We start from the raw sequence: 24960 nt of genomic DNA on the forward strand, positions 1-24960 counted from the left end.
TTGGTATTTACCTTTTCCCTATTTAAAAATAACAATATAAAATGTGTCCCCCCAATTTTACACCATCACCTACCTTCCTTCAGCCTGGCCTTGCACAAGAGGACAGTGAACCTGATAGCAGACAGCTGGTTCGGCAGCTGAAAACCAATTGAGCATACACTTAAAAAGCAATTTATGACTATCATCTTGTTCCATAAATGGTAAGCAGCCCCAGCCCCTTTGAGCTGTCTTGCACAGCTGCATGACAGGATCTCCCCTTGAACAGGGGCACCCTTTGAGGTTACAGCTGCACAGAGATAAATCCCTTACACCCTGATGTCAAGACCCCTTGCCAGTACAGCTCCTCTGTAAGTGACTAATTGTTTTAGGCTTTGTTAGCTTCACTAAGATTCAGTCTTAGATTGGTTGTGCACATATAATCCCTTAGATATAAACCACTAATGAAGCCTGGGACTAGGAGTGGATTCAGCCACCCCTAGGATCCTTACCTCCAAGGTTCAGGGAGGTTAGAAAGCAAGGGTATGAACCTCATGGCTCAGCAGGAGGGCCTCCTGTACGTTTATGTTTAACTCTACCCTCTGCGCTGTAAATATTCAAGTGTATTCATGCACGTTGTATCTTAAGTCACTGCTAAAGTGTTACATTGTACTGCCCTCATAAGGGAGAAGCTAGAATATATTTATTGACATAATATAACGTCTTCTCACCACCCAGGACGACCCAGAAGAACTACTAGATTTCTTCACATAGCCAGCACCAACAGCCACAGAGGCTTCTTCTCCTTATAACTAATCCTTAGTTACAGAAGTTCTATTTCTTGTTTTATCTTCTGTAACTAAGGCTCCCATCAACCTCAAATCAAGCTTCAAATCCATATTTGCAACTATAAAGTATATTGTATTAAAACACTTCATAACATCGATTAATATAGTAATTACAGGAACACCAAGGTTCAAAAGAAGTGAGAATTCTTACCTCTATATCAGCTACCACAGTAATAATGCATACAACCACAAGTAGAGCAGAAAGAAGAAAAAAAATCTTCCAGCTGAATTGACTGTGAGGATTTCTGGGGAAAAAGAAAAGAAACGTCTGTATAGAAGAGAAATTTTGCTAAAAGGTAACGCAAAAGAATCAATCATTGATTAATCTCATTCTGACCAAATGAATTTGGATTAAAACTATAATAAAAACACAATATCATCTATACAAGTAACATAACAGTGAAGTACAGGTCTGAGAATAACCAGAGTTCTTAGACTCTCTCCAGAGCTTGCTGGTCATCCCTATTGATTTTATATCAGTGGAAACATGTTTCCTACTGTTGTAGTATAGGAGAATTTCAGAGACTATGCTTTCGGTGTATTATGATTAAACAGAAAATTACATTTTTTTCCTGTTTTCTCAAGTACTTCATACTTTTGACACTCATAAAACAGCATTAAATATTCAAACCCAAGACTAATTACTCTAGAATTCACTTCTGTCTCTGTTTTATAGACAGTAACATTTGGATTCCACAAAGTTCCCGAGTGGTGCGTTAATCTGTTTAATAACTAACTGATTAAATGGATTTCTGTGACAGGCACCATACACCCTGCAGATGGCAGCTTATGACCTAGCAGCGTTTGTGCTGCAGAAGAGGACAAGTCAGAAGCGTTGGTCAGAAAGAGACACAGCTGTTGTATGGGTTCAGGTACTGATGGCTGGAAAGTTACAGGATAAAAATACCAGAAAGCTTCAACAGGTTTAGAAACAGTGCTTACTCTTAGTAATCTGCATACACAAATGTGCAAGGATTTAGTCTATTGAAAGTACTTTATGCCAGTAGCTAAACTAAATCTTAAGGCCATGGAATATAGGAGAAGACTCACAAGCAGGACTTCGATTCTGTTAGCGTGCAGGCAAAGACGGCCTGATGATGCTATTGAAGTGTGGTTCCCCTGCTCTCCAGATGCCCGCCTGTACACCTCGTAATTACCTATTTCAGTACGACTTCTGTGATTCTGTGAACTTATGAGGGTGCGTGAGGCGGACTTTGCCCCGCAGCTGCTCGTACTGTTTCGAAACATCGCTGAGCTCCCCCGACAGACTTTCCACGACGGCCGAAGAGCCCGACGTTCTTGCGGACACAGCTGCAGGCCACCTCCCCCCAACAGGCCGCTCCCCCTGCGCGGGGTCGGGGGCGTGTGACGGGATCCGGCTTTAGCCCCGCGCCGCCTTCGCCGTAGGAACAGCGTGAGTGGGGCCGAGAGGCTCCGAGCTGGAGCTGCGGGGAGACACGAGGTGGAAGGGCTGGGAGGGGGCTGCAGAAGAAGCGGGGCCGTGGCGGGGTAGGAATGGAGGCGGGGAGGGGGGTGAAGCCCCGGTGGCGGACCCCGATGTGCCACGTCCTGCCGAACGGAGGCCGGGAAGGAGCTCTGCGGGGATTGAGCTGTTGCTCGTGGCCTCAGATCATGGCTGTGCCGCACCCCCCAGGCCTGCCGAGAAGTTTGTGCTTAGAGCAGGATGAGCTGCATCAGCCTGAAACGTCTCCCAGCTCCTCTGTGGGTGGATGAACTCACAGTTACTGGAATGGCTGAGGGCAAAGTTAGTCCAAGATAATTCCACAGTGCATGAACTGAAATGACACACACAGCCAGCAGTGAAAATGCAGGCTGCTGCTTTACCTGAGGTGTTGGTTGTTCCTCTTGCACCTCCGCATGCAGGGCTGGTGAAGGGTGATGGCCAGGAAAGGCCTCACAGCTCCCAGGTGTGTGTTGCTGGACATCTCCAGCTGAGGGATATTTCACCTGGCCCTGGTAAAACAGAAGCAGGAGTGGAATATCAGCCAGTGAGGGTTTCCTTTTGGTTTCAATGTCAGGAGGAGCTGGCATTCATGGCATTCAGACAGGAGGCCCACGAGCAAATGAGTGCCTGGATCATGTAAGAACTGTTCATTAATACTAATGTACATATCCAGCTATTTATGTTGGATTTATATTGAAACAAAATGGCTTGAGAGTTTACCTCTGCACCTTCAAGCTTTAAAGCACAAAAAGTGATGTATCACCTGCACACTGATTCTCAGAGTCACTTAAAGACTGTTGTCTGACCTCTTCCTATGCACCCTTCTCAGGAGAAAACAGCCTCATCTCCTATAGTACTCAGCTACTCTTGTTCTATTCTAATAAGTTCATTAAAAAAAAAAAAAGAAATCCTTTGTAGGAAAACATGAAATAACATGTAAATATAGATGTGGTGAATTTACTTGATGGAGTAGATTCAAACCATCACTTACTTTAGTAACTTCAAATGAGCATTGAATCATTTGAATTAGGTGAATGAGACCCATTCAACTAATTTAAGAGCTCTGCTCACTTTTAGCTACCTAATGTATGATCACATGTACTGTGCTTACATTGTAACAATAAAGTTTTCCTGCTGAGGTTCTCTAGCTCTTTAGCCAGGTAAGAACACTGTCAACAAAATCTTTCAACAATATTTACATGTAAAATAGATACAATTTTTTCAAGTGAGTTCAAATTATGAAGCTCTGGTGCAATAAATGAATGTACTTTATCTTGCTTTATGCATTTCTGCAGAGCTGTTTACTGACTGATAAGGAATCTTTTACTATGAACATAAAAGAGTCATGATATGCAAGAACCGAGATAAAGTCTTGCAGTAATATCCAGTAAGCCTAAAAGACAATGTTTCGTTGGTAGTAACCACAGAGCATTTCATTAGAACTGAGCTGGTTAAATCTTCCTATTTCCACATGTTTTACTTTGACAGTTACTATAATATTTAACAGAGGTGGCCATAAAGCTCTGTCCTGTATAAAATTTATACATGGCACACCCAGCAAGTTTCAGACAATTGTACCTACTGAGATAACAACTTGATTATTACAGATACAGGTAAGAAACCAACCAAACCCTACTTTCATTGAAACAGATTTTTGGAATAAAATATATTGGCAGTAAATTCTCACTCTTAAAAGAGCAGGTTAAAACTGAGGGAAAGTTTAGAAAAGCAATTGATTAGGTTAAATTTTGCTGATGTTATTCTCTTCAAAGAAAGACTCCTGCAAATTTCCCCAAGACTGTAAAAGAATTTAAACAATGATAAAACTACTTGTGCACACAAAGCTGCACAGGTTATTAGAGAGCAAAGTATCATCATGTTCTAGTTTCAGAAAGCAATGACCCCTTCATTATAAGTTTGAATTGCTCTGTGAGCTTCAAAGTTTGTACATGTGAGAGCCTCTCAAGTAATTAGTTTTTTAAAGGGTCTGCACTTCAGTAATAGTGCCCTAGAGTAAGGCAGGACAGAAACAGTACTGTAATATCTGTATTGCTTTTGGAATGCCATTTGAGTTAACATTTTCAGAAGATCAGTAGCTGCTGCTTGTGCTGTAGCAAACCATAGAACTACAGACTATGGGCACTACCCTCAGGTCTTTGACACAAAGTAACTCCAGCTGAATATGATTCCAAGGATTCTGCACAGTTCACCCCTCTTTATCACCAACAATTAAGTAGGCCATGGCTTGTAGCCAGCAGTCTGGTTAGAAGACACAATAACACTTAATGGCATTATAGATTTTATGCCAAAATCAATAGGCTAATATTTGTTCCAGAACCTAGAAACTCTTCCTGCCTGATTAGGAAGCATCTTTAGTATTAACATCAAAGGAATTTTGCTTCTTCAGGAAAGAAGCTCAAAACTTTACCTCAATGAATCTCCCATATGAAATAAAAAGACAAGAAAGAAGTAAAATACCTTGTTAGATAGGGATGAAGCATCTTTCCCAGATTAGCAGGGCCTAAGCCCATATCATAATAAAATCCTTTAACACATAAAACCTTTCTACCCTTCTGTCTTCTCCTGCAACACAAGAAACTCTCTTCCCCTCCAATAATCCTTTTAATATTCTTCACCTGTAAAAGGTGCCCTCCTACCTTCAGCTGGGATCCATTTTGAACTAGCCACATGAGAATCAGGTGTGTGACCTGCAAGGCTAAACTGTTTTCACACACAGATGTGTTTTCACATTCACGTTGTGGAGCTTTCAGGATTTGTACAGCCTATTGCAAGCTTTCTTAGTGAAAAAGATTGTGCTTATTTCCCTCAAAAAATGTATTTGATATCAAATATGTAAATAAATACAGTTCCTTATGGAAGACTTACAATCATTTGTTAGAGACTGCATCTAATTTTGCTATGGATCCTGAGCTTGTGTGTGCTTTCACAAACTTGAGAGGTTTCTCTCACAAAAACTAGGTTGCTGTCTGTGGAATCTCCATCAAATCCTTAGGAGCTGTGGGCTAGGAAAAGTTAGATTTTACAAGCCTAGGATATTTAACTGTTTTTACTCATTCTTTGAACAGGAGTAATGGTTTCAAAGGGAGAAAGCAAGAGAAACATGTTTCAAACTGGCCAGCAGTACCAGTACTTATGACATAAAAATGAGCTATGAAAATCTTGCATGTAGTCCTTATACCTGAACTGCCTGAACACAGCCAAACCTGAGCTGTTTGCAAGGTCAGCAGGCTTTCTGAAGGTAAATGATTGCCATTCCTACCAAGCATCAGGACCTGGTGGTATCACATCATAGCTGTATTCAGATCACTCCTGCAGGGTCTGGTTTCAGTAATAAGGGAGATGTACGAGTGTTGCCTTTACCTACATTAGGTGACATTCTTCAAAAACAGTAATTCTGGATTTCCAGCTGAATCTTTTCCATGGTTTTAGACTGACTATGCAATACTACCGACTCACAAACTTTTAGGGGAATTTATGCAATTGGTGTTTTTCTTACATCCTTGTCCGCTAAAGGCAGGTAAAGAGAGACTACTCAGTAAGCAATTTTTCTATCCTTCACAGTTTTGGCAAATACTTGAAGGTATAAACCAGAAGCAAAGCAAAACTGAACTACATATAATATCAAATAGCATGCCACTCAAACAGTGCCAGTTTCAGAGTAAATGTTTGTTGTCTTATTGGCCTTGTAGTTAAACTTTTGGATAGTGAGAATGAGCATAGTACAGCATTTTTACCTGAAAATGATAGATATTTTAGGGGTTACACACTGTACTAATGATTACATTTTAATTTGGACTTTTTTCTTTTCCCTAGGGTGAAACTGGATTTTTATTTTTATTTTTTAATTCTGCAAGAGTGGTGTTATTAGTTAAGATGTCCTACTTAATCAATGGAGTTCAACGTTGCTGTCCTGTGAATCAGATGCACAAAGTAACAGGAGCTGTGTTTAAAACACACCTATTAAGGAACACTTGGGGCATCAAGGAACAACAATTAAAAATCTCACGTGCATTGTCTCAGCTTAGTTCTGAAAAGACAAACTCTTATGATTATGTCATTGTTGGAGCTGGATCAGCAGGGTGTGTATTAGCCAACAGGCTGACTGAAGACCCTCACAATACCGTACTGCTTTTGGAAGCAGGCCCTAAGGACACTCTTTTAGGTAGTAAAAGACTACTGTGGAAGATTCATATGCCTGCTGCATTAACTTATAACCTCTGTGATGAGAAATATAACTGGTATTATCACACAACTTCACAGAAGCATATGGATAACAGAATTATGTACTGGCCCCGAGGAAGAGTGTGGGGTGGTTCGTCTTCTCTCAATGCTATGGTATATATTCGTGGGCATGCAGAAGATTATAATCGATGGAGCAGAGAAGGGGCTGTAGGATGGGACTATGATCATTGCTTGCCTTATTTTAAGAAGGCACAAACACATGAACTGGGATCAGATCAGTATAGGGGTGGAAAAGGACCTCTTTATGTGTCAAGGGGGAAAACAAACCATCCTCTTCATCAAGCATTCCTGGATGCAGCTCAGCAAGCTGGGTATCCCTTCACAGATGATATGAATGGTTATCAACAAGAAGGATTTGGCTGGATGGACATGACTATACACCAAGGTGAATTACAAAGGCTTCATTATGGAATTTGTGTTTCTGACCCACCAGAAGTACTGAAGTAATTTTAGAATACAGACACAATCTGCACTGAATGCTGTTTGGTTGTTTGGATTGATGAACAGCTACCAAACTCTAAATTTCACCTACTCATTTCACAGCAACTTGTTGTCAGTCTAGAGTGTATTTCATTTAAAAATATATTGGCACGCAGATCTCGAGTTAAAGGTAAATTTGGGATAAGAGATTTTGAGAATGTCATTGACAAGTTTGTTATGTTAAAATAAAATATCTAGTTGTATATATCAAATAATATTTGCTTTGAACACTACAGAAGAATGCTTTTATTGTGTAAACATACTGATTGGTATTGGTGAAAATCTTCAAGAAAACATAGTGCAACTATTTTGATTTTAAATTTAAGTATACATTGCAGGTAAAAGATGGAGCACAGCTTCTGCTTACCTTCGTCCAGCCATATCACGCCCCAATCTGTCAGTTACTGAGAGGACACTTGTAACAAAAATCTTGTTTCAAGGAACAAAATCCGTTGGTGTCGAGTATGTGAAAAACGGACAAAGGGAAAAGGTAAGATATTTTTGTTTTCCAGTATGAAAGACATTATTCATAGCAAAATTTATTAATAAATAAATGAAACAAGTAGGTATGTAGTACAAGTGATGTTTTACTCTGTAAAATGTCAGCTTCCAGTGTATGATTCTTTGTGAGTTATTTACAGTAGGTGATACTTCAGTTGTATTGATTTAGAGATTGTCTCCGTTTCAGAGATAACAGTTTGTTCAGAACTGTTTTTCTGAAATACCAGCATTTCAGCACATTCCGGTTTACAGAGATAATATACTGTTGGTTCCAGCTTGAAACATTACACGACACATTACACAAGTCACAGCTTGTCTGCTCATATTGAAAGCTTGATCTTAAAGAAAACTTCTAGCAAGGTAGTAATACATCTAGAATAATAAAAATGTGAGGGAGGGTTACCTAATCTCAGAATTGTATCTGAGTTGAAGCTCACTTAGTTTCAGGTCAAGCTTAATAACATTAGGATTTTTCTGCTCATTTTTGTTTTAGGCTTTTGCCACTAAAGAAGTTATTTTAAGTGGAGGTGCCATAAATTCTCCGCAGCTCCTTATGTTGTCTGGGATTGGCAATGCAGACGATTTAAAAAAACTGGGGATCCCTGTTGTATGCCACCTTCCCGGTAATTTTATTCTTTCTTTCCACCTTGTATCTTCCTAAGGATTCAATTCAAAGTCTATTAAACTGAACAAACTCATGAATTTTGGTTGTCTTTGTGTCAGGTACTACCAACAGAAATCAACAGTGTTACAAATAAGTGAGACATGCATTGATTTTGGAACTGAGCAGTGTACCCCTACAGTTTCTCTGCTATGTTTGATAGTGGAAAATGCCTTTCTGAAAAATGCTACTAAGTGGCTTTAAAATAAAGCTGCATACTTAGAATTTAGAGTTTTGAATGAGGAGTTTAGATCCACAAGAGACTGTATCAACTCTCATTGTCATATGTTAAAAGATGGAAAGAACAATATGAACTTCTTTAAACTAGAAAATCTGATACTCTAATCAGCAGTCAGATCTGGGAATTTTAGAACAAATTATATGTCTGCCATTTAAGTTACTATTTTTGTTCTAGTTATGCTATGCTTGTTTAAAACCTGATTATGACGTGAGCAAAGGGCTGATGATATGACTCGTGGTCTTGATTCTAGTCATCATTGCCCTTGGAAGATGTTGGATTAGTTTCCATTTATGCTGTTTTCTAGTAGCAGATTTTGAGTATAACTGTACTATGTGAAATGACTTTATTTTCTTTTTTCTTTTTTCTCTTTCCTTCCCCCCTATGAATCCTTTCATCAGGAGTTGGCCAGAACCTTCAAGATCATCTAGAAGTGTATGTCCAGCAGAAGTGCACCAAACCTATTACTCTATACAGCGCACAAAAGCCAGTTAACATGGTGAGGATTGGTCTGGAATGGCTTTGGAAGTCTACAGGTATGAAACAAAGTATGCGATTCTTCAACCACCAATTGCTTTAGAATTATTAAAGCTTTTTATCTGTGAATTTTGAAATCTGGGAAATCTTCATATAAAATTATGTTATATCTTTTAAACTAACTGGAGTTTGCAAAGGGCCTTTTAAATCTTGGTGGCGCTGATAAAAGCTTTGTTAAAAATAGAGAAAAAGATTTTATTTAAAAACAGATATTGCATGGATAAAAATGTGCTGTGAACTGAATTATTTTTCCTAATTCTTGTCACAAAAGAATTATTTTGTTGCTTCAGGCAGAATCCTTCAGAGTAACTTCTGTTAAAAATGGCGCTCTCATTTTATAATCCAGCTTCATGTTATAGTAATCCAGACTTTATAAAGAATCTATCAAATAATCCTTGAAATTATTAAAATAGTTGGCCAAACTCAAAGTCTTCATCTCTTGCTGAATCATTGTGTCATAAGCTGGCCCACGGTGATGACTTATGTATGTGTGGCATTTTACCATGGAAGTAATGGTCACGGAGGGATGAATCATGGTTTAAATGGATCTGAAAATAACATAATAAGGGGGATATAGTAGTGTCTTCATTTTTCCCCTTCAGGGTAGGCACTGTGGATGTCTTTGCCTATTACATGTGACTGATGGGATAGCAATGTTTCTTCTCTTGAAGCATGCAGTGCAGTGATATCAGGACGCTGCAGCTGGTTCCATCCACATCTAGCAGAGTCCCAGTACTGAATCTGCCTCTGTAGACTGTAGGCAGTTCTTCTGCCAGTTATACTGTGGTAACTGAAACATCTCACTGTGAAATAACTGGAATTTCCAAAGTAATATGGAATTATACTTACCTAGTGATTAAGAAGGAAGTGAAAGTAATACATGTTGTTTCCACTGCAAGCTGTTCCTGAAATGTTTGTATTCTTAACAATTCTCACTGTATGTATGAATTGTGAGGGCTGCTCTGAAAGTAACACCTCCTATTTTATGATGTTGGCCCATGGTGTCAGAAGTGGACTGGTGGCATGGCAGTAGACACTGAACATTCCCACCAATATCTTGGGACATTTTGTTGCTGTGTGATAGATGGCAGCAGAGAGACAGTCTCACAAAGTGAAAAAAAGCAAACACGTAATTGAATTCCTCTATGTGATAAAAATAGCACTGTAGTTTCCGTGGAAATAAATAGGAGGCATTACTTTTGGAGTGATGAACATATTATCTGTAGTAAAACTAGTTAAAAAGAATTGAGTTTCTGGCTTTTCTGAGATCTTGTAATGGCATTTTATCTCTCATTTTCACTCTCTAGGTGAGGGAGCCACTGCCCACTTAGAGTCTGGTGGGTTTATCCGAAGTCAGCCAGGAGTTCCTCACCCAGACATTCAGTTCCACTTTCTCCCTTCTCAGGTGATTGATCATGGTCGGGTTGCTTCCACAATGGAAGCTTACCAGGTGAGTTTTTTAAGAACTTATTCCAGTAGGGTTCTGTAGTCCCTATAGGAAGTAGATCGCTGTGGTCATTTGTGATTTGACTGTACGCTGTGAAATACCTTTTTCAGCACAAAGAGTTGGCTTAACCTCCTGCATTGGGATAAAAGTAAATGATAATTATTTGATATTGCTACCAAAATTATGTTGCCTTTTATCTCTGTAAATGTGTTTAAGTAATTGCACAATTGAAGTGCCATAGTACTGTTCATCAGAGCACCGTAGTACTAGATGTTATACAAAACTAAGCCAAGGTGTTCTCTATTCCCCTGCAGTTTTGGCAGAGGTTTAAGCTAGAATATATGAAGGTACTCATCTATTTATTGGCATAAATCCAACCTCCTTTTTAATATGTAATTTTGATCCAAAAGTCTGTGTTAATGGTGAGAATAAAGAAATAGAATGTTCTAAATTTGGAAATATATCTGGTGGGATTTTGTCATGAGTATAGAGTGGGTTTGCAGGTTCACGTAGGACCCATGAGGAGCACAAGTGTGGGCTGGCTAAAGCTGAAGAGTGCAGACCCAACGGACCATCCCATCATTGAGCCTAACTACATGTCAGCAGGTAAAAGCAGCTTCTCCACCCTCTGATGACAACTTATTTCCTGCCTGATACAGTAGCAGATTTTCACATCTACTTGAAATCAGTTCAGAAGTGAAGGTTGGTGTATTGTCAGATTGTATCAATGAGGCCACTGTACAAAGTTCTACTCAGATACAAAGAATTTCTTGCTGGGAATGCAGACAGAGACACGTAGTAGATCAAAACAAAGAGCATCTTTCCATAGCTCACTTATTCCTTTTGAGAGCATGCAATATGTGTAGCTATTTTGCTCACAATGAGTATAAATCTATGTTGTTGTTTTTTTTTGTTGTTGTTTTTGTTTTTTTTTAATATTTCTATTTTGGCTTTCAGCAATAAAGAGACTTTCTCTTTACCCTTCTCTCTTTCCTGCTATGTTTTTATTTTTTCCTGCTATGTTACAATGTACTTAAGCCCTCTTATTTTCTCTTCATGCAGAGAGAGATATTTGGGAATTCCGCCAGTGTATCAAGCTGACCAGAGAGATCTTTGCTCAGAAAGCTTTTGAAAACTTTCGTGGACCTGAAATTCAACCAGGAAACCATGTTCAGTCTGACAAAGAAATAGATGCCTTCATAAGACACAAGAGTGATACTGCTTATCATCCTTCTTGCACTTGTAAAATGGGTCAGCCTTCAGACAGCACTGCTGTAGTTGATCCCCAAACAAAAGTAATTGGTGTTGAAAATTTGAGAGTAGTAGATGCCTCAATAATGCCCAGTATAGTCAGTGGGAATTTGAATGCCCCTACTATTATGATAGCAGAGAAAGCTGCAGATATAATTAAGGGGCTCCCATCACTTCAGGAAAAAAATGTTCCTGTATATAAGCCCAAGACCTTGGAAACACAGCGATAAACACCTTTCACATTTTTACCACTTTTTCATCTCTTTATATCTTACATTGGAAGGGCCAACAAAAACAAATGCCATAAAAAATAACACATCATAGTAAGGCAGCTATTAATTTGGTCCATTCTGATATATGATTAGATAATTTTTTATTTTTATTTTTTTTTTTTTTTTTAGTATCAGTTGGCTCAAGCTGTTTATTTTAGTTAGACAGGAAGAGATCAATGTGTGTTACTTAGAAAGTCCTTATGGTATGTCTCATTATTTAAAGTAAGAATTTTAACTGTTATGAGATTACTACCCAGGATTACAGCTACTCAGTAATTCCCACATTCTGCAAAGTAAATGCAAGCATTTATGTACTTACAGGCCAAAGTAGTAAGTAAAAGAATTCATAGAAGAGACACTTAACATGTCCAGAATTTGACAGACGTGTGTTTTTTATGGAAAGAATGCATAACTTACAGATACATACTAGAAGGTGGATTTTGCTATACTTAGCGCCCTTAACTTAGAAAAAAAGACCTAAAATACATTTATCAAAAACTTTTTTTTCCTAATAAATGCAGAACTAGAACTGATATTTATAAAAGCATGTTGGAAAGCTGGACTTTCCCTTTGCTTTTTTTTAATTATTATTTTTTCCAAGAAACACAGTAGATTTTGCAATTTAAGCTCATTTAGTTGTGCTGCTTTATCTTGTACCACATTAAGGGATCCATGATCCCAATAATTTCCATAAAGCCACTGATCTTTGCTCAAAGATGAGTGCATGCAAATATACTCAGTAGTGCACAACTATCAATCAAAATTCATTAAAAAGATTTATAGCTGAGGTAGCTTTAAAATGGAAGTTCCCTTGAAATAACTATATTAAATAAGATATCAGTGATATGAGGGGAGATCATTTTGAATTCAAAGGCAAACAACTTACTCAGCAAACCAATGCTGTACTTCAGTTAGGACTTAAATCTTTGCTTACTATCTTCAGATAAATCAAGCAAACACATGATCTTCATGGCTGTTTCTGTGTGTTTCTAACTTACTGGTGCTGAACTGAAAAACAAACAAAGGAATGAAAATAATACACCTAAAGAAACAAAATTCATTAACTAGAACTAAATTCATCCAATTGTATGGATTTGTTAAGTATTCCAAACTAGCTTCGGACTAAGAAGCTGTTGAATTATAAAGCAAAACCTGATACAACACGAGCACCTTATTACAGTATTCTCACTTCTAGTCTATATTGTTCTGTCATCCAACCTCCAAAAAAAGGACAGTGTTCAAATATGAGTATATTTTGTATGTGCAATTTTTAAGTGAATATAACTTTGCTTAGCTGTATTTAACTCCTTGCTAACAGACAACTATAATGCTTTCTGTCAGTATGTTTGTATATAAACAAATCAGGGAAATCATGATAAATGCGTTAATTGCTGAGATCACTTTCATTTCTTTTAATGGAACGATGGCTACGTCTCTGTGATTTATTCTACTTTGCTCCTGTAAGCTGAGATGGGTAACAAAATGACTAGAGTGCGCAACCCACCCAAGTGACAGAAATGCACAACAGATTTACTTTTCACTTCTTAAGCGGTGCTAAGTCAGATTTGCCTGGTTGCTCCCATAGATCTACACCTCTGGGAACATTAATCCCCTGCAGTGAACAGCAGGAATACAGCCCTTGTTCATACAAATACTCTAATCACTTTTCTCCTTTCTGGTTAACAGCAATTATCCATGAAGAGCTTGCACACTATAGAGCCATAGATTAGTTATCAAATTCTATGCGTTCCTTACCATTCTCCAAATGGTGCAAACAGAATTTCACTTTTGGAGCTTCCTGGTGAAAAACTGTGAGTAAAAGGAGTCCCAGTTATAATAAAATTATTACACAGTTTTATTTTGAAGAACATTTTGCATTTGTTTTAATACAAAATGATTTAGGTCAAGAAAGAATTTACAAACCTTTAAGTTCTTATCCTGGCATTTGAAATAAGAATGATTTCAGAGGAAGTCTGTATGCTATTCATAGGAAATCATCATTATGTACAAAATGTTTATTGACATGTTTTAAACATCACATTTGTAAAAATGTGAACTGGATTGCTATCTAGCATATGAACTACAGGTAAAACCTGATAATGCAACTTGTTAGAACAAGTCATTGTTATCCAGTGCTAACAAAATAGATCGTAGCTTTCAGTATTTTTTGTTTTTCCTCCAAGGTCGTATTAGCCTCAAAGTCATTTCAGGGTTTTACTGCATTGTGAACAATATCTCAGCCCTCTTTTGATTGCATAAAAATAAATCTCTGAAACAGTACACATGAAACACAAAGGTAGAGGCAATGAAGTCGTATACTTTGTAGATCTTTTTTTCTTTTTTTTTTCTTTTTTTTTGGTTCTTTGAAGAATCACTGAATCATATTTCTTCTTTTTCTGAGCAAAGTAAGCAGTACTGAAGTAAAGCATTCTCCTTCCTTTACCTATGAAACAGTTTCTGTCCCAGATGCTTCCTATCATAGTAGGGTACATAGATAATGTATTTTGTCGAAACAAACTGTCCCATGACCAGTAGTGCCCTGGCATGAACTTGCCAATATTTTAATGATTTTAATATTTCAGTAGCATGGGATTAATACAAAAATAAAATTACGGCTTATTTTTCAATCAAAATGTTAAAATAATTTCAAATCTTTTCCCTTTCCAAGTATAAGACTGCAAATGGTCAACTGTGCATCCCTTACACACAGAGATTCATTTGACACCGTTATGTTAAAAAAAAAAGTCTGTGTTGTCAAGTTCAAACTTGACATTTTATCCCAAAAAGATTTACAATGAGAGGTGGCTCTATTTAAATATTTATGCTATAGATCTATATATTCCAAGTAAAAATACTCATATCTAGAATTCTGTGGAGAGTTACAATAATTAGGGTCCATAAATATTGCTGCAGTTCAATTACGGTACAATAATTACAAAATATAGAACATCTCTTTACAAATACAAATCATTGTATATTACAATTCATTTACAATAATTTCTACTATATAATTTTTAGCAAACTATCTTATCTATTTCTACTTTAACCTGGTTGCAAGTGCATTAGTAAGAATGCAATTATTCCAGTATATTTTGCCCTTAATGTGATAGTCATAAAACAGACCATCTGAATGATATTTCCCTATGTAAACTGATGTTACATATGACAGAGTATTCTTTATATAACTTCTTTTTCCAATGATCTCTAACAGGTAGAGCATGACAAACCATGTTTTAGAAGAGCATTAAGAAAAGAAATCAGGAGGCAGGTTTGAAAACAGAATAGATATGCAATGGATAGCTGATATGCTCTTGGGTACTGAGGTAATGACATTATTGGTTGTCATCACTCACCTCATGTTGTGCTGGACTTACACATTTTCATAACAAAATCCTGCTCTACTATGAAGGACAGCAGCACAAGGTTGAATGACAGGCAAGATATTACACCTCAGAATCCCACTCTAGCCCTCAAAAAACTGATTGTCAGAACCTGCTTCTTTTCAAAATAACCTTATTCCTACAGAGAAACTGAAGATCCTGTGGGAAGAGATGATGTGCTGCAGCTCTGATCACATTTCAGCAACCCGGAGATAATCTGTTTATTGGTTATGGCTTCCTTGAGGTGTGACATCACTTGTACAAAACTTGATCAGTTAACCCCAACTAGTGCCTAGCATCTTTAAACTATGAGGCACTTTTTCTGTTATTTAAAATCATTTCCCTTGCTAAATACTATAAGCTTGTAATGCATATCATTTCATCAGCTAAGTCTTCTTCATATCGTCCTGGTTCTGGTTCTTCGTCACTGTAGCCAGGACCAAAATCTTGAAGTTCATAATCTTGTCTGCTTAAAATGGGAAACATATCCCCATTGGTCCCATTGCTGATGTTTCCATTGAGAAGATTACTTGCTGCACTTTCCATCTCATCGATAGTCATGTCACAAGCATCAGCAATCTCGTGTTTTGTAGCTGAAACGAATTTAGGGTCCTTTGCATACCTTCCTAGGCCTTCAGATATAAGTACCTGGCAGATGGAGAGAATGAGATATAAAGCAGAATTATGGAAGAAAGGACATATCATAAAAAACATTTTTCATTTGTAGAAGATTTTAGAAACTCCATGCTAAATTACAAATCAACAATCAAATGGCTTCAGTCTACACTGTATCAGTTGTGTGGCATTGTAATTGATAATGCAATACATGTAACTGTTGTCATTAGAAACTTAGGAGGAGTCTGATAAACATAGGACAGCAGCTGCTAAATCCCAGATGAGAAAACTGGGACAAATTGCTGAAACAGAGTTCTAGATACATTCTAGGTATTGCAGAATACATGGAAGAAGGATGCTGAAGTCCCATTTGGAAACAGTGTTTGACTTGTGGCAATAGAAAGGAAATGATAGACAGAAGCAAGAACAGTAGTTGTCACACTCAGAAATGCAATATGTTACTATTATTCATACAAAAGAATTTCTAACATTCTTTAGTACACCTGCAAATCAATCCTGGTTGTCTTTATTCACCCTCTCTGCAGCCAGTACACAACTACTTCATAGAGCTCTTGTTCTTTTAATCAGACTACTGTAAAAATGGATATCTATACATATAAAATAATATCAATAATACATGGAAATAAAGCAGAGAAAACACGTGTATTCATAATTGGCTCTTGTGAGAGGATATTTCACAATTGATCATCATCGGCTAGAAAGCTTAAAGTTCATTTTAAATCCTGTCCCTGATATGTTCCCAACTTTCCTTCTACTGATTTCTTGCAGCCTGACTTCCTGCCCTCTGACACTGATGCTGTGATTTTGGATTCCACTGATCCTTTACAACACAGCAACCAGGAAGTTATCTTTACTATCTTTACTTAAGATCAGTTTCAGTTGAGAGTGAAAATACCACATTTTGATGGGAACACAAACACTAGGCAGACATTCTTGATGACTTCAGAGATTTCTGTAATACTTACCGCTTCTACCAAACTGTCTGCACTCCTCTGTTTGTCACTGTGTTTATGCCTAAAGTCATTAGGTACTGTTAAATTGGCTGGTGTAAATGTTCGGTAGGAGATATCAGGGTCGTCTGTGTACCAGGAGCTCCTGTGCAAGGAAGGCAGGCTACCATTCATATGTTCTGTAGATTCAGCCCTGTCAACTTGGATTAGAGGTGTATAATATGGAGAACGGTCCCTGTTGGAAGGGGTTGCAGGTGGGGTAGCCCATGAACGTGTGGAACGACTTGGTGAATGTTTATGAGCTTTACTGGAATCTAAACCCGCAACAGCCATGACCTGGAATGAGGAAGAATTTTTAAAGTTAGTGATTTCAGACACTCCAAATCCTACATGATCCTGATTTCAGCACTTATCTCCAACCAATTCTTCAGGCAGCTGCTGTGCAAAGTTAGTATTTTTTGATGTTCAGAGTCATTTAAAAGAGGAACCAAACTGCAATTAGTAAATAGAGAAAATAAAATTGTATATTTTTAATTATAATTAGTTTATGTACCTTGCTTGCTTTGGCCTCTGCAGAAGAGAGACCTATTCAGCATCCAGAATTGTTTAAAGACCTCTGCTTGGGGTTGCAGCAGGGAACAGGAGATTTGTGCCACAGAAATGTTTTGGTTGCTCATATGAAACTAAACTATTCCACTTGACATGAAGTAATTAAAAACATTAATAAACAATTAACAAGACCACATGACACAAGTCCTACTTCAGATCAAGTAAACAGACATATATAGCATGTAATTAAATTCAGCTATAGGAGAAAGAATATGGATTTATTTATATTCATTATATACTGCCTATACTTATTAAAAGATCCTCATGCACTAGGAATGACCACCTAGTACTTTCTCTACTCATAATCCTTTAGTACAGTTTCAAGCAACAATGAAAGTATAAGGTACAATATAGAAGATAGAAAGACGTAATTCATTACTAGTTAAATAAAGACCTGGATTTACCTGCTGTTGCATTAGGTGAAGCGGTAAAGCAGTGCGATGGTGAAAATTTGGAGAGAGTGGGATATCATCTTGACTACTCTGTCGGCGGAGGCATTCAAAATTAAAGGACGATCGTCTATTTGCTATGGAGAAAGCATAATTGATTAGGAAAATGGAGCAGTTTTCCTCAGTGTCTGTTGTTTCCAGAATTCCACTGTGCAACAGCTATCACACAAAAAAGATCCTACTGAGAAGAAAAGGACTTTATTCTTTCTTCTCCATACTTCTAAATTCTTCATTCAGATGAGTCAGATTTCCAAAGGAAACACCAAATCCCAGGTTTACAAATAAAAAACCCTCAATCCCACACCATTAAGCTAGTACTTGGTTCTGTTTTCCCTGCAAATCACTGAAATTCAGTCTCTAGTGCTTACTAAAACAGTAGGAGATATACAGAAGTAATTTCTATGTCATTAAGAAGCATGGCTGTTAAGGGGCAGGGTGGCACCAGCAGATGAGCAATGCTGCACATCTGCGAGTGTGAATAAGGAAGGCTCAGACTGAATCCATCTGATAAACGTTTCAAAGAAAACTGAAACTTCATTCTACCTTCATTTACCAGTTCATGTAAATCAGCAATTACACTGATTGTTTTCATACTATTGGAGCAGTGAGGCAAGAGATATTTGGCTAATTTCTATGTCAGGATCTGTAGATTCTGAGCATCTCTCAGAAATCTGCTGGCAATATTCATCATGAAATGTCACATTTGAAATCCAAGTTACAAATAAGCTTTTTGAACTGGAAAATATTTTTATGAATTCAATTCATTCTGGGTTTGCAAACAGCTTGTTCTTAATGTACGTACATGCTGGTGTTGGAGGTAGCAGCCGTCTCCTAGGAGATCTTTTTGTATCGTAACAGGTCTGTGAATCATCTTCCTCAAAAAACCCATGTGGATGATGGTAACCTTTTGGTCTCTCAAAATCTGAGTCATGGCAGTGATGTCTACAGTGGTAATCATACACATGCCTGCATTCAAGCACAGTATAAAAAAGATTATTTCAGAGTTTCTGTATGTTGAGCCATTTAGATTTCTTCTAGAAGATATCCGAACAAAACCAGGTATAACTACATCATGTAATAACATGACTCAGTTTTGAAATCTATAGTGTATATACAGATTTGGAGGCAGCATACAGTTTTCTACTAGTATAATTACATAACATGTTGTCAGATGAAATGTTTATCAAAGTATATTTGAAATGAAGTTATTCTTATCAATACCAATTGCCACCCTGGTGGTGGAGCTCAGCAGTTCAGGAAACAGAACTCAGCCTTTCACACTCCTGGAATTTCTTTAGTCAAAAATCAAATAGTTCAAGGTTATTATTTGGCTGCCATTATCATACAAAAGATGAATGTCCTGAGAATTCTGTAAAACTCAGCTGTTATGCAAGACTTAGCTTTCATGCAGTCCAACACGATGCAGATTAGGATGCCAATCCTAAAACCCCCAATTGGGTTATAAAGCTGGAACCCTGCAGTTACAGCACAGAGCCTCAGATCAATACAAGTTTCCATATTGCGCAACAATACAAATGCGAAGCAGTGCCAGCGTGCCGACTGAAATGCCATCTATGACGTTTCCATAAAGAGTATGGAACAAACCATAAAAACCATCTGTTTTGAGCTCATAAAGGCCAGGACAACTGTAAGAGTGTTGTGTGTGTATTAACAAGACAGAAAATGGTGCCAAGATGAGGATGATTAATGAAGTAACAGAATGAGAATTATCAAAAGAAAGATACCCAATTCTATATTAATTGAGTTAATATAAGCACTAGTTTATACTCAGGTTAAATGAACTTTCTGCTTTGCTTTAAATTTGATGAAGAACTTCTAGATTCAGCACTTGATGACAAATACAAAGATTCTTGGTGCACCAACTTTTCTTGTCCATCACCTTACAAAACAGTGGTTATGAAGCATTAGTTTTATCAGAGGATTTTCAGTGCAAGTGCACTCAGTGAAGCCTACATGGATGAGCACATCAATTACTGAAGTCCCTTCCTCAGTATAAACAAACATACTCACCTGCTTCCTGACAACATGCTGTCTTCCTCATAGTATTCTTCTCCACTATAGTATTCCTGCTCTGCTAAATAACGATCGTCATTGCAATAGTCTCGAATGTCACGTTCCTCACGGCAAATAGTTGGTCGACGGCCATCACCAGAGTCAGACCTGTAAGCGGCAAGAAAACACTCAGGACTGATTACGGTGCTTTCAAGAAAAAAAGACAAGAAATGACAACTCCTGTGGGCAGAGTGTGACTTTACAGTATGTTCTGCAGAAGTACAGCCCAAAAGTAATTGATCTGATACAACTATGAAAAGATGGGAGAATATTTGGGATACAGACATGAAAACGGGGGGATGCTCTGAAGAGCCAAATACATTTGACAAAGACATTTTTTCAAGATATAAATTCAGAATACTTGGCAGAATAAACCTCTCTCAAGTGTCTCATGTTTATAAAATAGCCAAAAAATTAAAGAACAAACTGGCCTGGACTTTCTTATCCAGACTACTCTCTCAGAATTGGCAGTGGAAAACGTGTCTTAGAAGTATTCCCATATTCTATTTTATTTTTCCAGCATACACATTCTAAGACAGTTAGTTTTTAGAACTGGGAAGTAGTCTGTAAACAGAAAAAAGTTAACTCACCTAATATATGTTTCGTAGTAGCGGGTTCTATCCAGGTAAGCCATGAAATTATGGAGAAAGATATTTTATAATCACATAGTTTTGAGAAATTCACTGGTGATTACAATGCCTATAAAGTAACTACTGTTTTAAGAAACTGACTATTTTCAAACCTTATTAAAATTACAAACTGTTCCTATACATTACAGCCATGCTTTAAGTTCATAAATCAATAGAGAACTGAAATGAAGCTAAATACAACAAATTAGTTTGCACAAGTTTTCTTACAGAGTATTCAAAATTCCTTTAAAAGCAGATATATGTGTAAATTTACCTCCTACTGCTTGGCCTTCTACGCTTCTCATGGTCAGCTCTAGAGTACGAATGGTAACCATTTTCAGATCTATGCTCATGACTTCCAAAATTAGTGTGTTTCCCGTGAAGTGCTTTGGATACATTGGCATTATTGAGATTGGCATTTGTTGAGTTTGGAACTTGTTTTCCTACTGAGTTGTGGTTATGATGATTGTGGTACACAGAATTTCCTGTCTGAGAATATATATTTTTCTCAGTATCGCTCGCAGATGGAATTGAAGGCCGCTGCACATGTAAGGGACGGTGCGTAGTGTTGATCTGCTGAAATGAATCTCGTCTGTCACTGCTAATATGGTTTATATGGTTGCCAAAGAGGGCACCATTCCTCTGTTACAGGGGAAGAGAAAGAAAAAATAAAATCAGATACCTTAGTAGAACACATTTTTGACTGATGATTCTTGACTTTTCTCCTATGTGCGTACAAAGTAACAATTCAAATACACTGTGAATTTCCCTTCTAATTTTATGATGCCTCAGATGGCATCTCCTGAAGTGACAGAGATGTGATTGTGACAATGACAATACTTAGATTTCAAAGTCAAATCAACATTATGCAGTGAGCATTATTCCTTTTCCATACGCCTGTGTCATCTAGCTTTCTCCGTGTTTCATTATACAGGAGAAACCCAGACTCCCATAAACAAAGAACATGCACCAAATTCCTCAAAAATGGACATGTCTGTGTAATTCTCAATAAAGTTTTGGTGGAATTCTCCTGTTCTCGTGGAGCACTGGTTTGCAGCAGGCATCACTCAGACAGGATGGAGTGCCATGCAACAGCTCGCAAGCATATCTCAAGTAGACAGCATAAAGCTTCAGTGGTTCCGTTCTTCCTTCTTGCAGAGGTACAAGAAAGAGCAATAACCCTTTATCAGCCCTGAGAGTGTAATGGATGGTGAGGAAGAGAATGAAGTGAAAAATTATGACTATGTCATGCAACTCTCTTTTACATCCAACCCAGATTATGTAGCCTCCCTGTCTAGCCAGGTGTGGTCCTGGATGACAGCAGTCTGTCTTGAAGCTCAATCTAGAGAAGACAGGACGTAATGATGATTGGCTGAGAAACACATCCACTACTGCTCACTGTAGCACTGTCCCCATTGCCACATCCTCCTCTTCAGTGAAAGACAAAAGCACGCTACGGGGCTTATGACAATTTCTGCAGAATCTCACCTTTAAATCTACTTCTTATTTAAGCTTTCTTGCTGGCTAACAGTGGTGTACAGATAGCTCCTGAAACTCATCTTTTCTCCAGACTGATTTTTCTTGATATCTCTCACAGGAAACGGACTGGCCGTTATTCTTAGTTGACTACAGTATAATTCTAGGTTTCTTTTTATACATGCATCTCTGCATCTTTTGAGGCTTGGCTGCCTAGAATTTAATCTCTTCCACCAATGCAGAAAGTTACAGCATGTCCAGGTTCCTTAACACTATCACAGTTTGGTTTTGTAGGCACCCTGCAAAGCTCCTTGTTTTCTTAGGATCTGGTTAAGAATAAATAAGAATTAATAAAAAGGAATTAGGGGCAGGAGAATCACCCAGCAGGAACTGCTTCCTAAGATTATGATAAGATGCAGGTGCCTGGTAATACCACTTTTCCAGATATAAATGTCTGATGATATAAATACTGATGTTTATTAAATATTTATCTTTGGCTGACTTGAGGTTTTGATTAGTCTTCCATGTTCAAGGATAAGCTCATTCTACAAAACTCATATTACATAACCAAAAAAAAAAAAAATCACATAGCTGTGTTCTGACATTACTTTATAAACTTCTTCCTCCTCGTCTGGATTGTTTTCCTCTGGTTCATCATCTTGCAAGTCACAGGATATAGCTCGGCGTATTTCAGGGCCGATATCATGAAGTGTCCTTAGTCCTGCCTAAATCAAGGACAATATCATAATATATTAGGAATGCAAATTCTTCTTCAGTAACTTTTAAATACAGTCATCAAGTTTTTGTATCCTGGTCACTGTAGAGGATGCACCCTCCTATATGTCTCTTTATTATTATAAAAAAACGGCCTGTAGTCCACTACAATCCAATCCTGTTGAGGTGATCATGTCCTTATTACCAGAGTAGATGCTGACTAAAAGACCACTGATGTTTATGGAACCCTGCATCATTTTGTAATAAAGCAGTAAGCAATCAACAAGAACTATAATAGTGTATTTCAATGGGATGTACATTTAATGTCAAAAACATGTTTGCAGCCTGTGTCCACACAGGAAACATGAGATCTTTGCTACAGCACCAGCAGTTTTAGCAGAGCTCAAATGGTAAAGAAAGCAGTGAAATAATTCCAGCCCATCTGCACTGTACTGTGATATGCAGAAATCTGTTTCAAAGCTTTAGTTTAAGACAAAGAGCCATCTAGCTCCAGCAGCTGGGAGCTCAACATGTACTCAGTCAAATTCCTTCTCCAGTCTGCTAGCATGAGTGATTTGTAGCAGGAGGTTTCTGCTGGGACTGCCAAAGAGAGACCTACAGTTGGCACAATTGCTGCTCATTATCTAGAAGTCTATTTTATCATTTGGCTGTGTGTTTTTGATACAGATACGTATCAAACACATGTTATTTGCATGGGGAATGGGCATGAAGATGTGCATTATTCCCATAGGGAATAACGTGGCATGAAGATGCGTGGGGAATTTTGCATGCTACATTGCTGCAGACAGAACTGAACGACCGTGGAGGACAGCACGCGTGGCTCAGTCCCACTCACGCGACCCCGGCAGCACGCTGCAGCCAGGCTTCAGCTCCAAATGGAAAGAGCCTGCTGGCTGGGGAGCAAAATGGTGTTTGGGCAGTGTGGGCAATCAGAACCTGGAAAGGGATCAAGCAAAAAGCTTCATATCTGACTTTACCATACGCTCTTCTTTAGGTTTCACTCATTCTAGTATTTCACTTCCTAAAAAAGGCGCTTGACTAATCACATTACCTACCTGAATTTGGCAATTACAGTCTCGAGGGCGAACTTTGAGAGACATGCTATAATTGAACTAAACTAAAAAATCACTTATTGGACAGTTAATATACAACGTTCTTTTCATGAATACATTTTCCTACTTCTTATGCTAATAGCACAGCCAAGCTTAGCGAGGTTGCTAATATCATCATAGCATAAGGTGCTAAAGGGAAGTAACATTAACACTCCCAGATGCAGTTTTCAAGGCAGACCAAAGGCTTTAGCATTTTCATTACTCCGTCATTAGAAACAATAATCACTTGCATTTCCAAATCACTGACAGTGTAAAATAAACTGTAGGATAAACAGAATACAAAGTCAGAAATCCTTAAGTAAACAAGCACGCAGAAGAATAGGTGAATAGACCTTTGCTATAGCAGTGAACATAAGGGACAGAGTAGCCCAGTCTTGTTTTCCCAGCATTACACATCTCCACTGAGCCCATTCTCTTGCACTGAGGCTGCGCTCTGCTCTACAGCTGCACAAAAGCTCTGGGCTTTCACTCCAACCCAGTCTCCCTTCTAGCTACACCTCTCTGCGAACACAACAATCTAAGACAGCAGTATTATAAATTTTAACTCTGGCAAAAACTACCAGCTTATATTCCTGTCTGACAGACAGTGACAACGCCCCATAAATGTATGCCTGAATGCTGAAAAAAGGCATATGCTTGTCAGGAACATATTCAATAGTCACGTCATTTCAATTACACGTCCCACTTCCTTCTGGTTTATTTCTTGGAGAATTACTCCCTCTTAAAGAAGGCTAAATAGTTATCTCTTCAGCATCACTAATTTGCCTATGACAGATCTCTTGTAATGACACAGCCAACAGCAGAAAAGTAAAATCTGGATCACTGTATACAAACATGTATCTTCTGGTTAAGCTAAAACAATGAGCTTTATTGTCTGAAATTCAGTACCAAAACCATAGGTTTGCAGAATTAAAATTCCCCTCAGCTTATTTGCCCTAACAGATTCATTTACAATTTTGCCAACTCTGTCAT

General features: G+C 38.0%; 2 protein-coding genes and 1 long non-coding RNA gene across 26 annotated transcripts in view; 1 reads left to right on the forward strand and 2 right to left on the reverse strand.

The window, feature by feature from the left end:
• Positions 1-38: 38 nt before the first annotated feature.
• LOC107319877 (uncharacterized) lies at positions 39-2010 on the reverse strand. Its single transcript, XR_004308846.2, has 3 exons — positions 1875-2010; positions 976-1069; positions 39-137 (listed from the first exon to the last, which is right to left on the reverse strand). It is a non-coding gene; the product is annotated as an uncharacterized LOC107319877 (long non-coding RNA).
• CHDH (choline dehydrogenase) lies at positions 1644-16592 on the forward strand. The gene is made up of 8 exons (XM_015875180.3): positions 1644-2238; positions 6124-6937; positions 7371-7522; positions 8027-8156; positions 8834-8968; positions 10277-10419; positions 10920-11022; positions 11479-16592. Exons 2-8 carry the CDS (start codon positions 6184-6186, stop codon positions 11895-11897), a joined length of 1836 nt encoding a protein of 611 aa, XP_015730666.2. The 5' UTR covers positions 1644-2238; positions 6124-6183; the 3' UTR covers positions 11898-16592.
• The window catches only part of CACNA1D (calcium voltage-gated channel subunit alpha1 D), a 167501-nt gene continuing 156311 nt past the window's right edge, over positions 13771-24960 (reverse strand). For 19 of the 24 annotated variants that reach the window (XM_085516465.1, XM_015875173.3, XM_015875165.3 and 16 more), the window contains 8 exons: positions 22750-22866; positions 20940-21307; positions 20627-20653; positions 19995-20144; positions 18766-18929; positions 17919-18040; positions 16921-17241; positions 13771-15967 (listed from right to left, as the gene is read on the reverse strand). In XM_085516465.1, coding sequence (XP_085372591.1) covers positions 15674-15967; positions 16921-17241; positions 17919-18040; positions 18766-18929; positions 19995-20144; positions 20627-20653; positions 20940-21307; positions 22750-22866 — 1563 coding nt within the window. In that variant the 3' untranslated portion in view covers positions 13771-15673. The remainder of the gene's footprint in view (positions 15968-16920; positions 17242-17918; positions 18041-18765; positions 18930-19994; positions 20145-20626; positions 20654-20939; positions 21308-22749; positions 22867-24960) is intronic. The other 5 variants (XM_015875160.3, XM_085516469.1, XM_085516470.1 and 2 more) reach the window with 2 other exon arrangements.

This window comes from Coturnix japonica, chromosome 15 (genome assembly GCF_054131305.1).
Source record: "Coturnix japonica strain WE chromosome 15, WE-NBRP24, whole genome shotgun sequence".
Taxonomy (NCBI): Eukaryota; Metazoa; Chordata; class Aves; order Galliformes; family Phasianidae; genus Coturnix; species Coturnix japonica.

What these genes read in the sequence shown, in the direction of transcription:
- CHDH (XM_015875180.3), top strand. Translation starts at nt 6,184, where the DNA reads ATGTCCTACTTAATCAATGGAGTTCAACGTTGCTGTCCTGTGAATCAG. An exon ending in TGTTGTATGCCACCTTCCCG is followed by an intron (nt 8,157 to 8,833) that starts GTAATTTTATTC and finishes TCCTTTCATCAG; the next exon opens with GAGTTGGCCAGAACCTTCAA. An exon ending in GCCTAACTACATGTCAGCAG is followed by an intron (nt 11,023 to 11,478) that starts GTAAAAGCAGCT and finishes CTCTTCATGCAG; the next exon opens with AGAGAGATATTTGGGAATTC.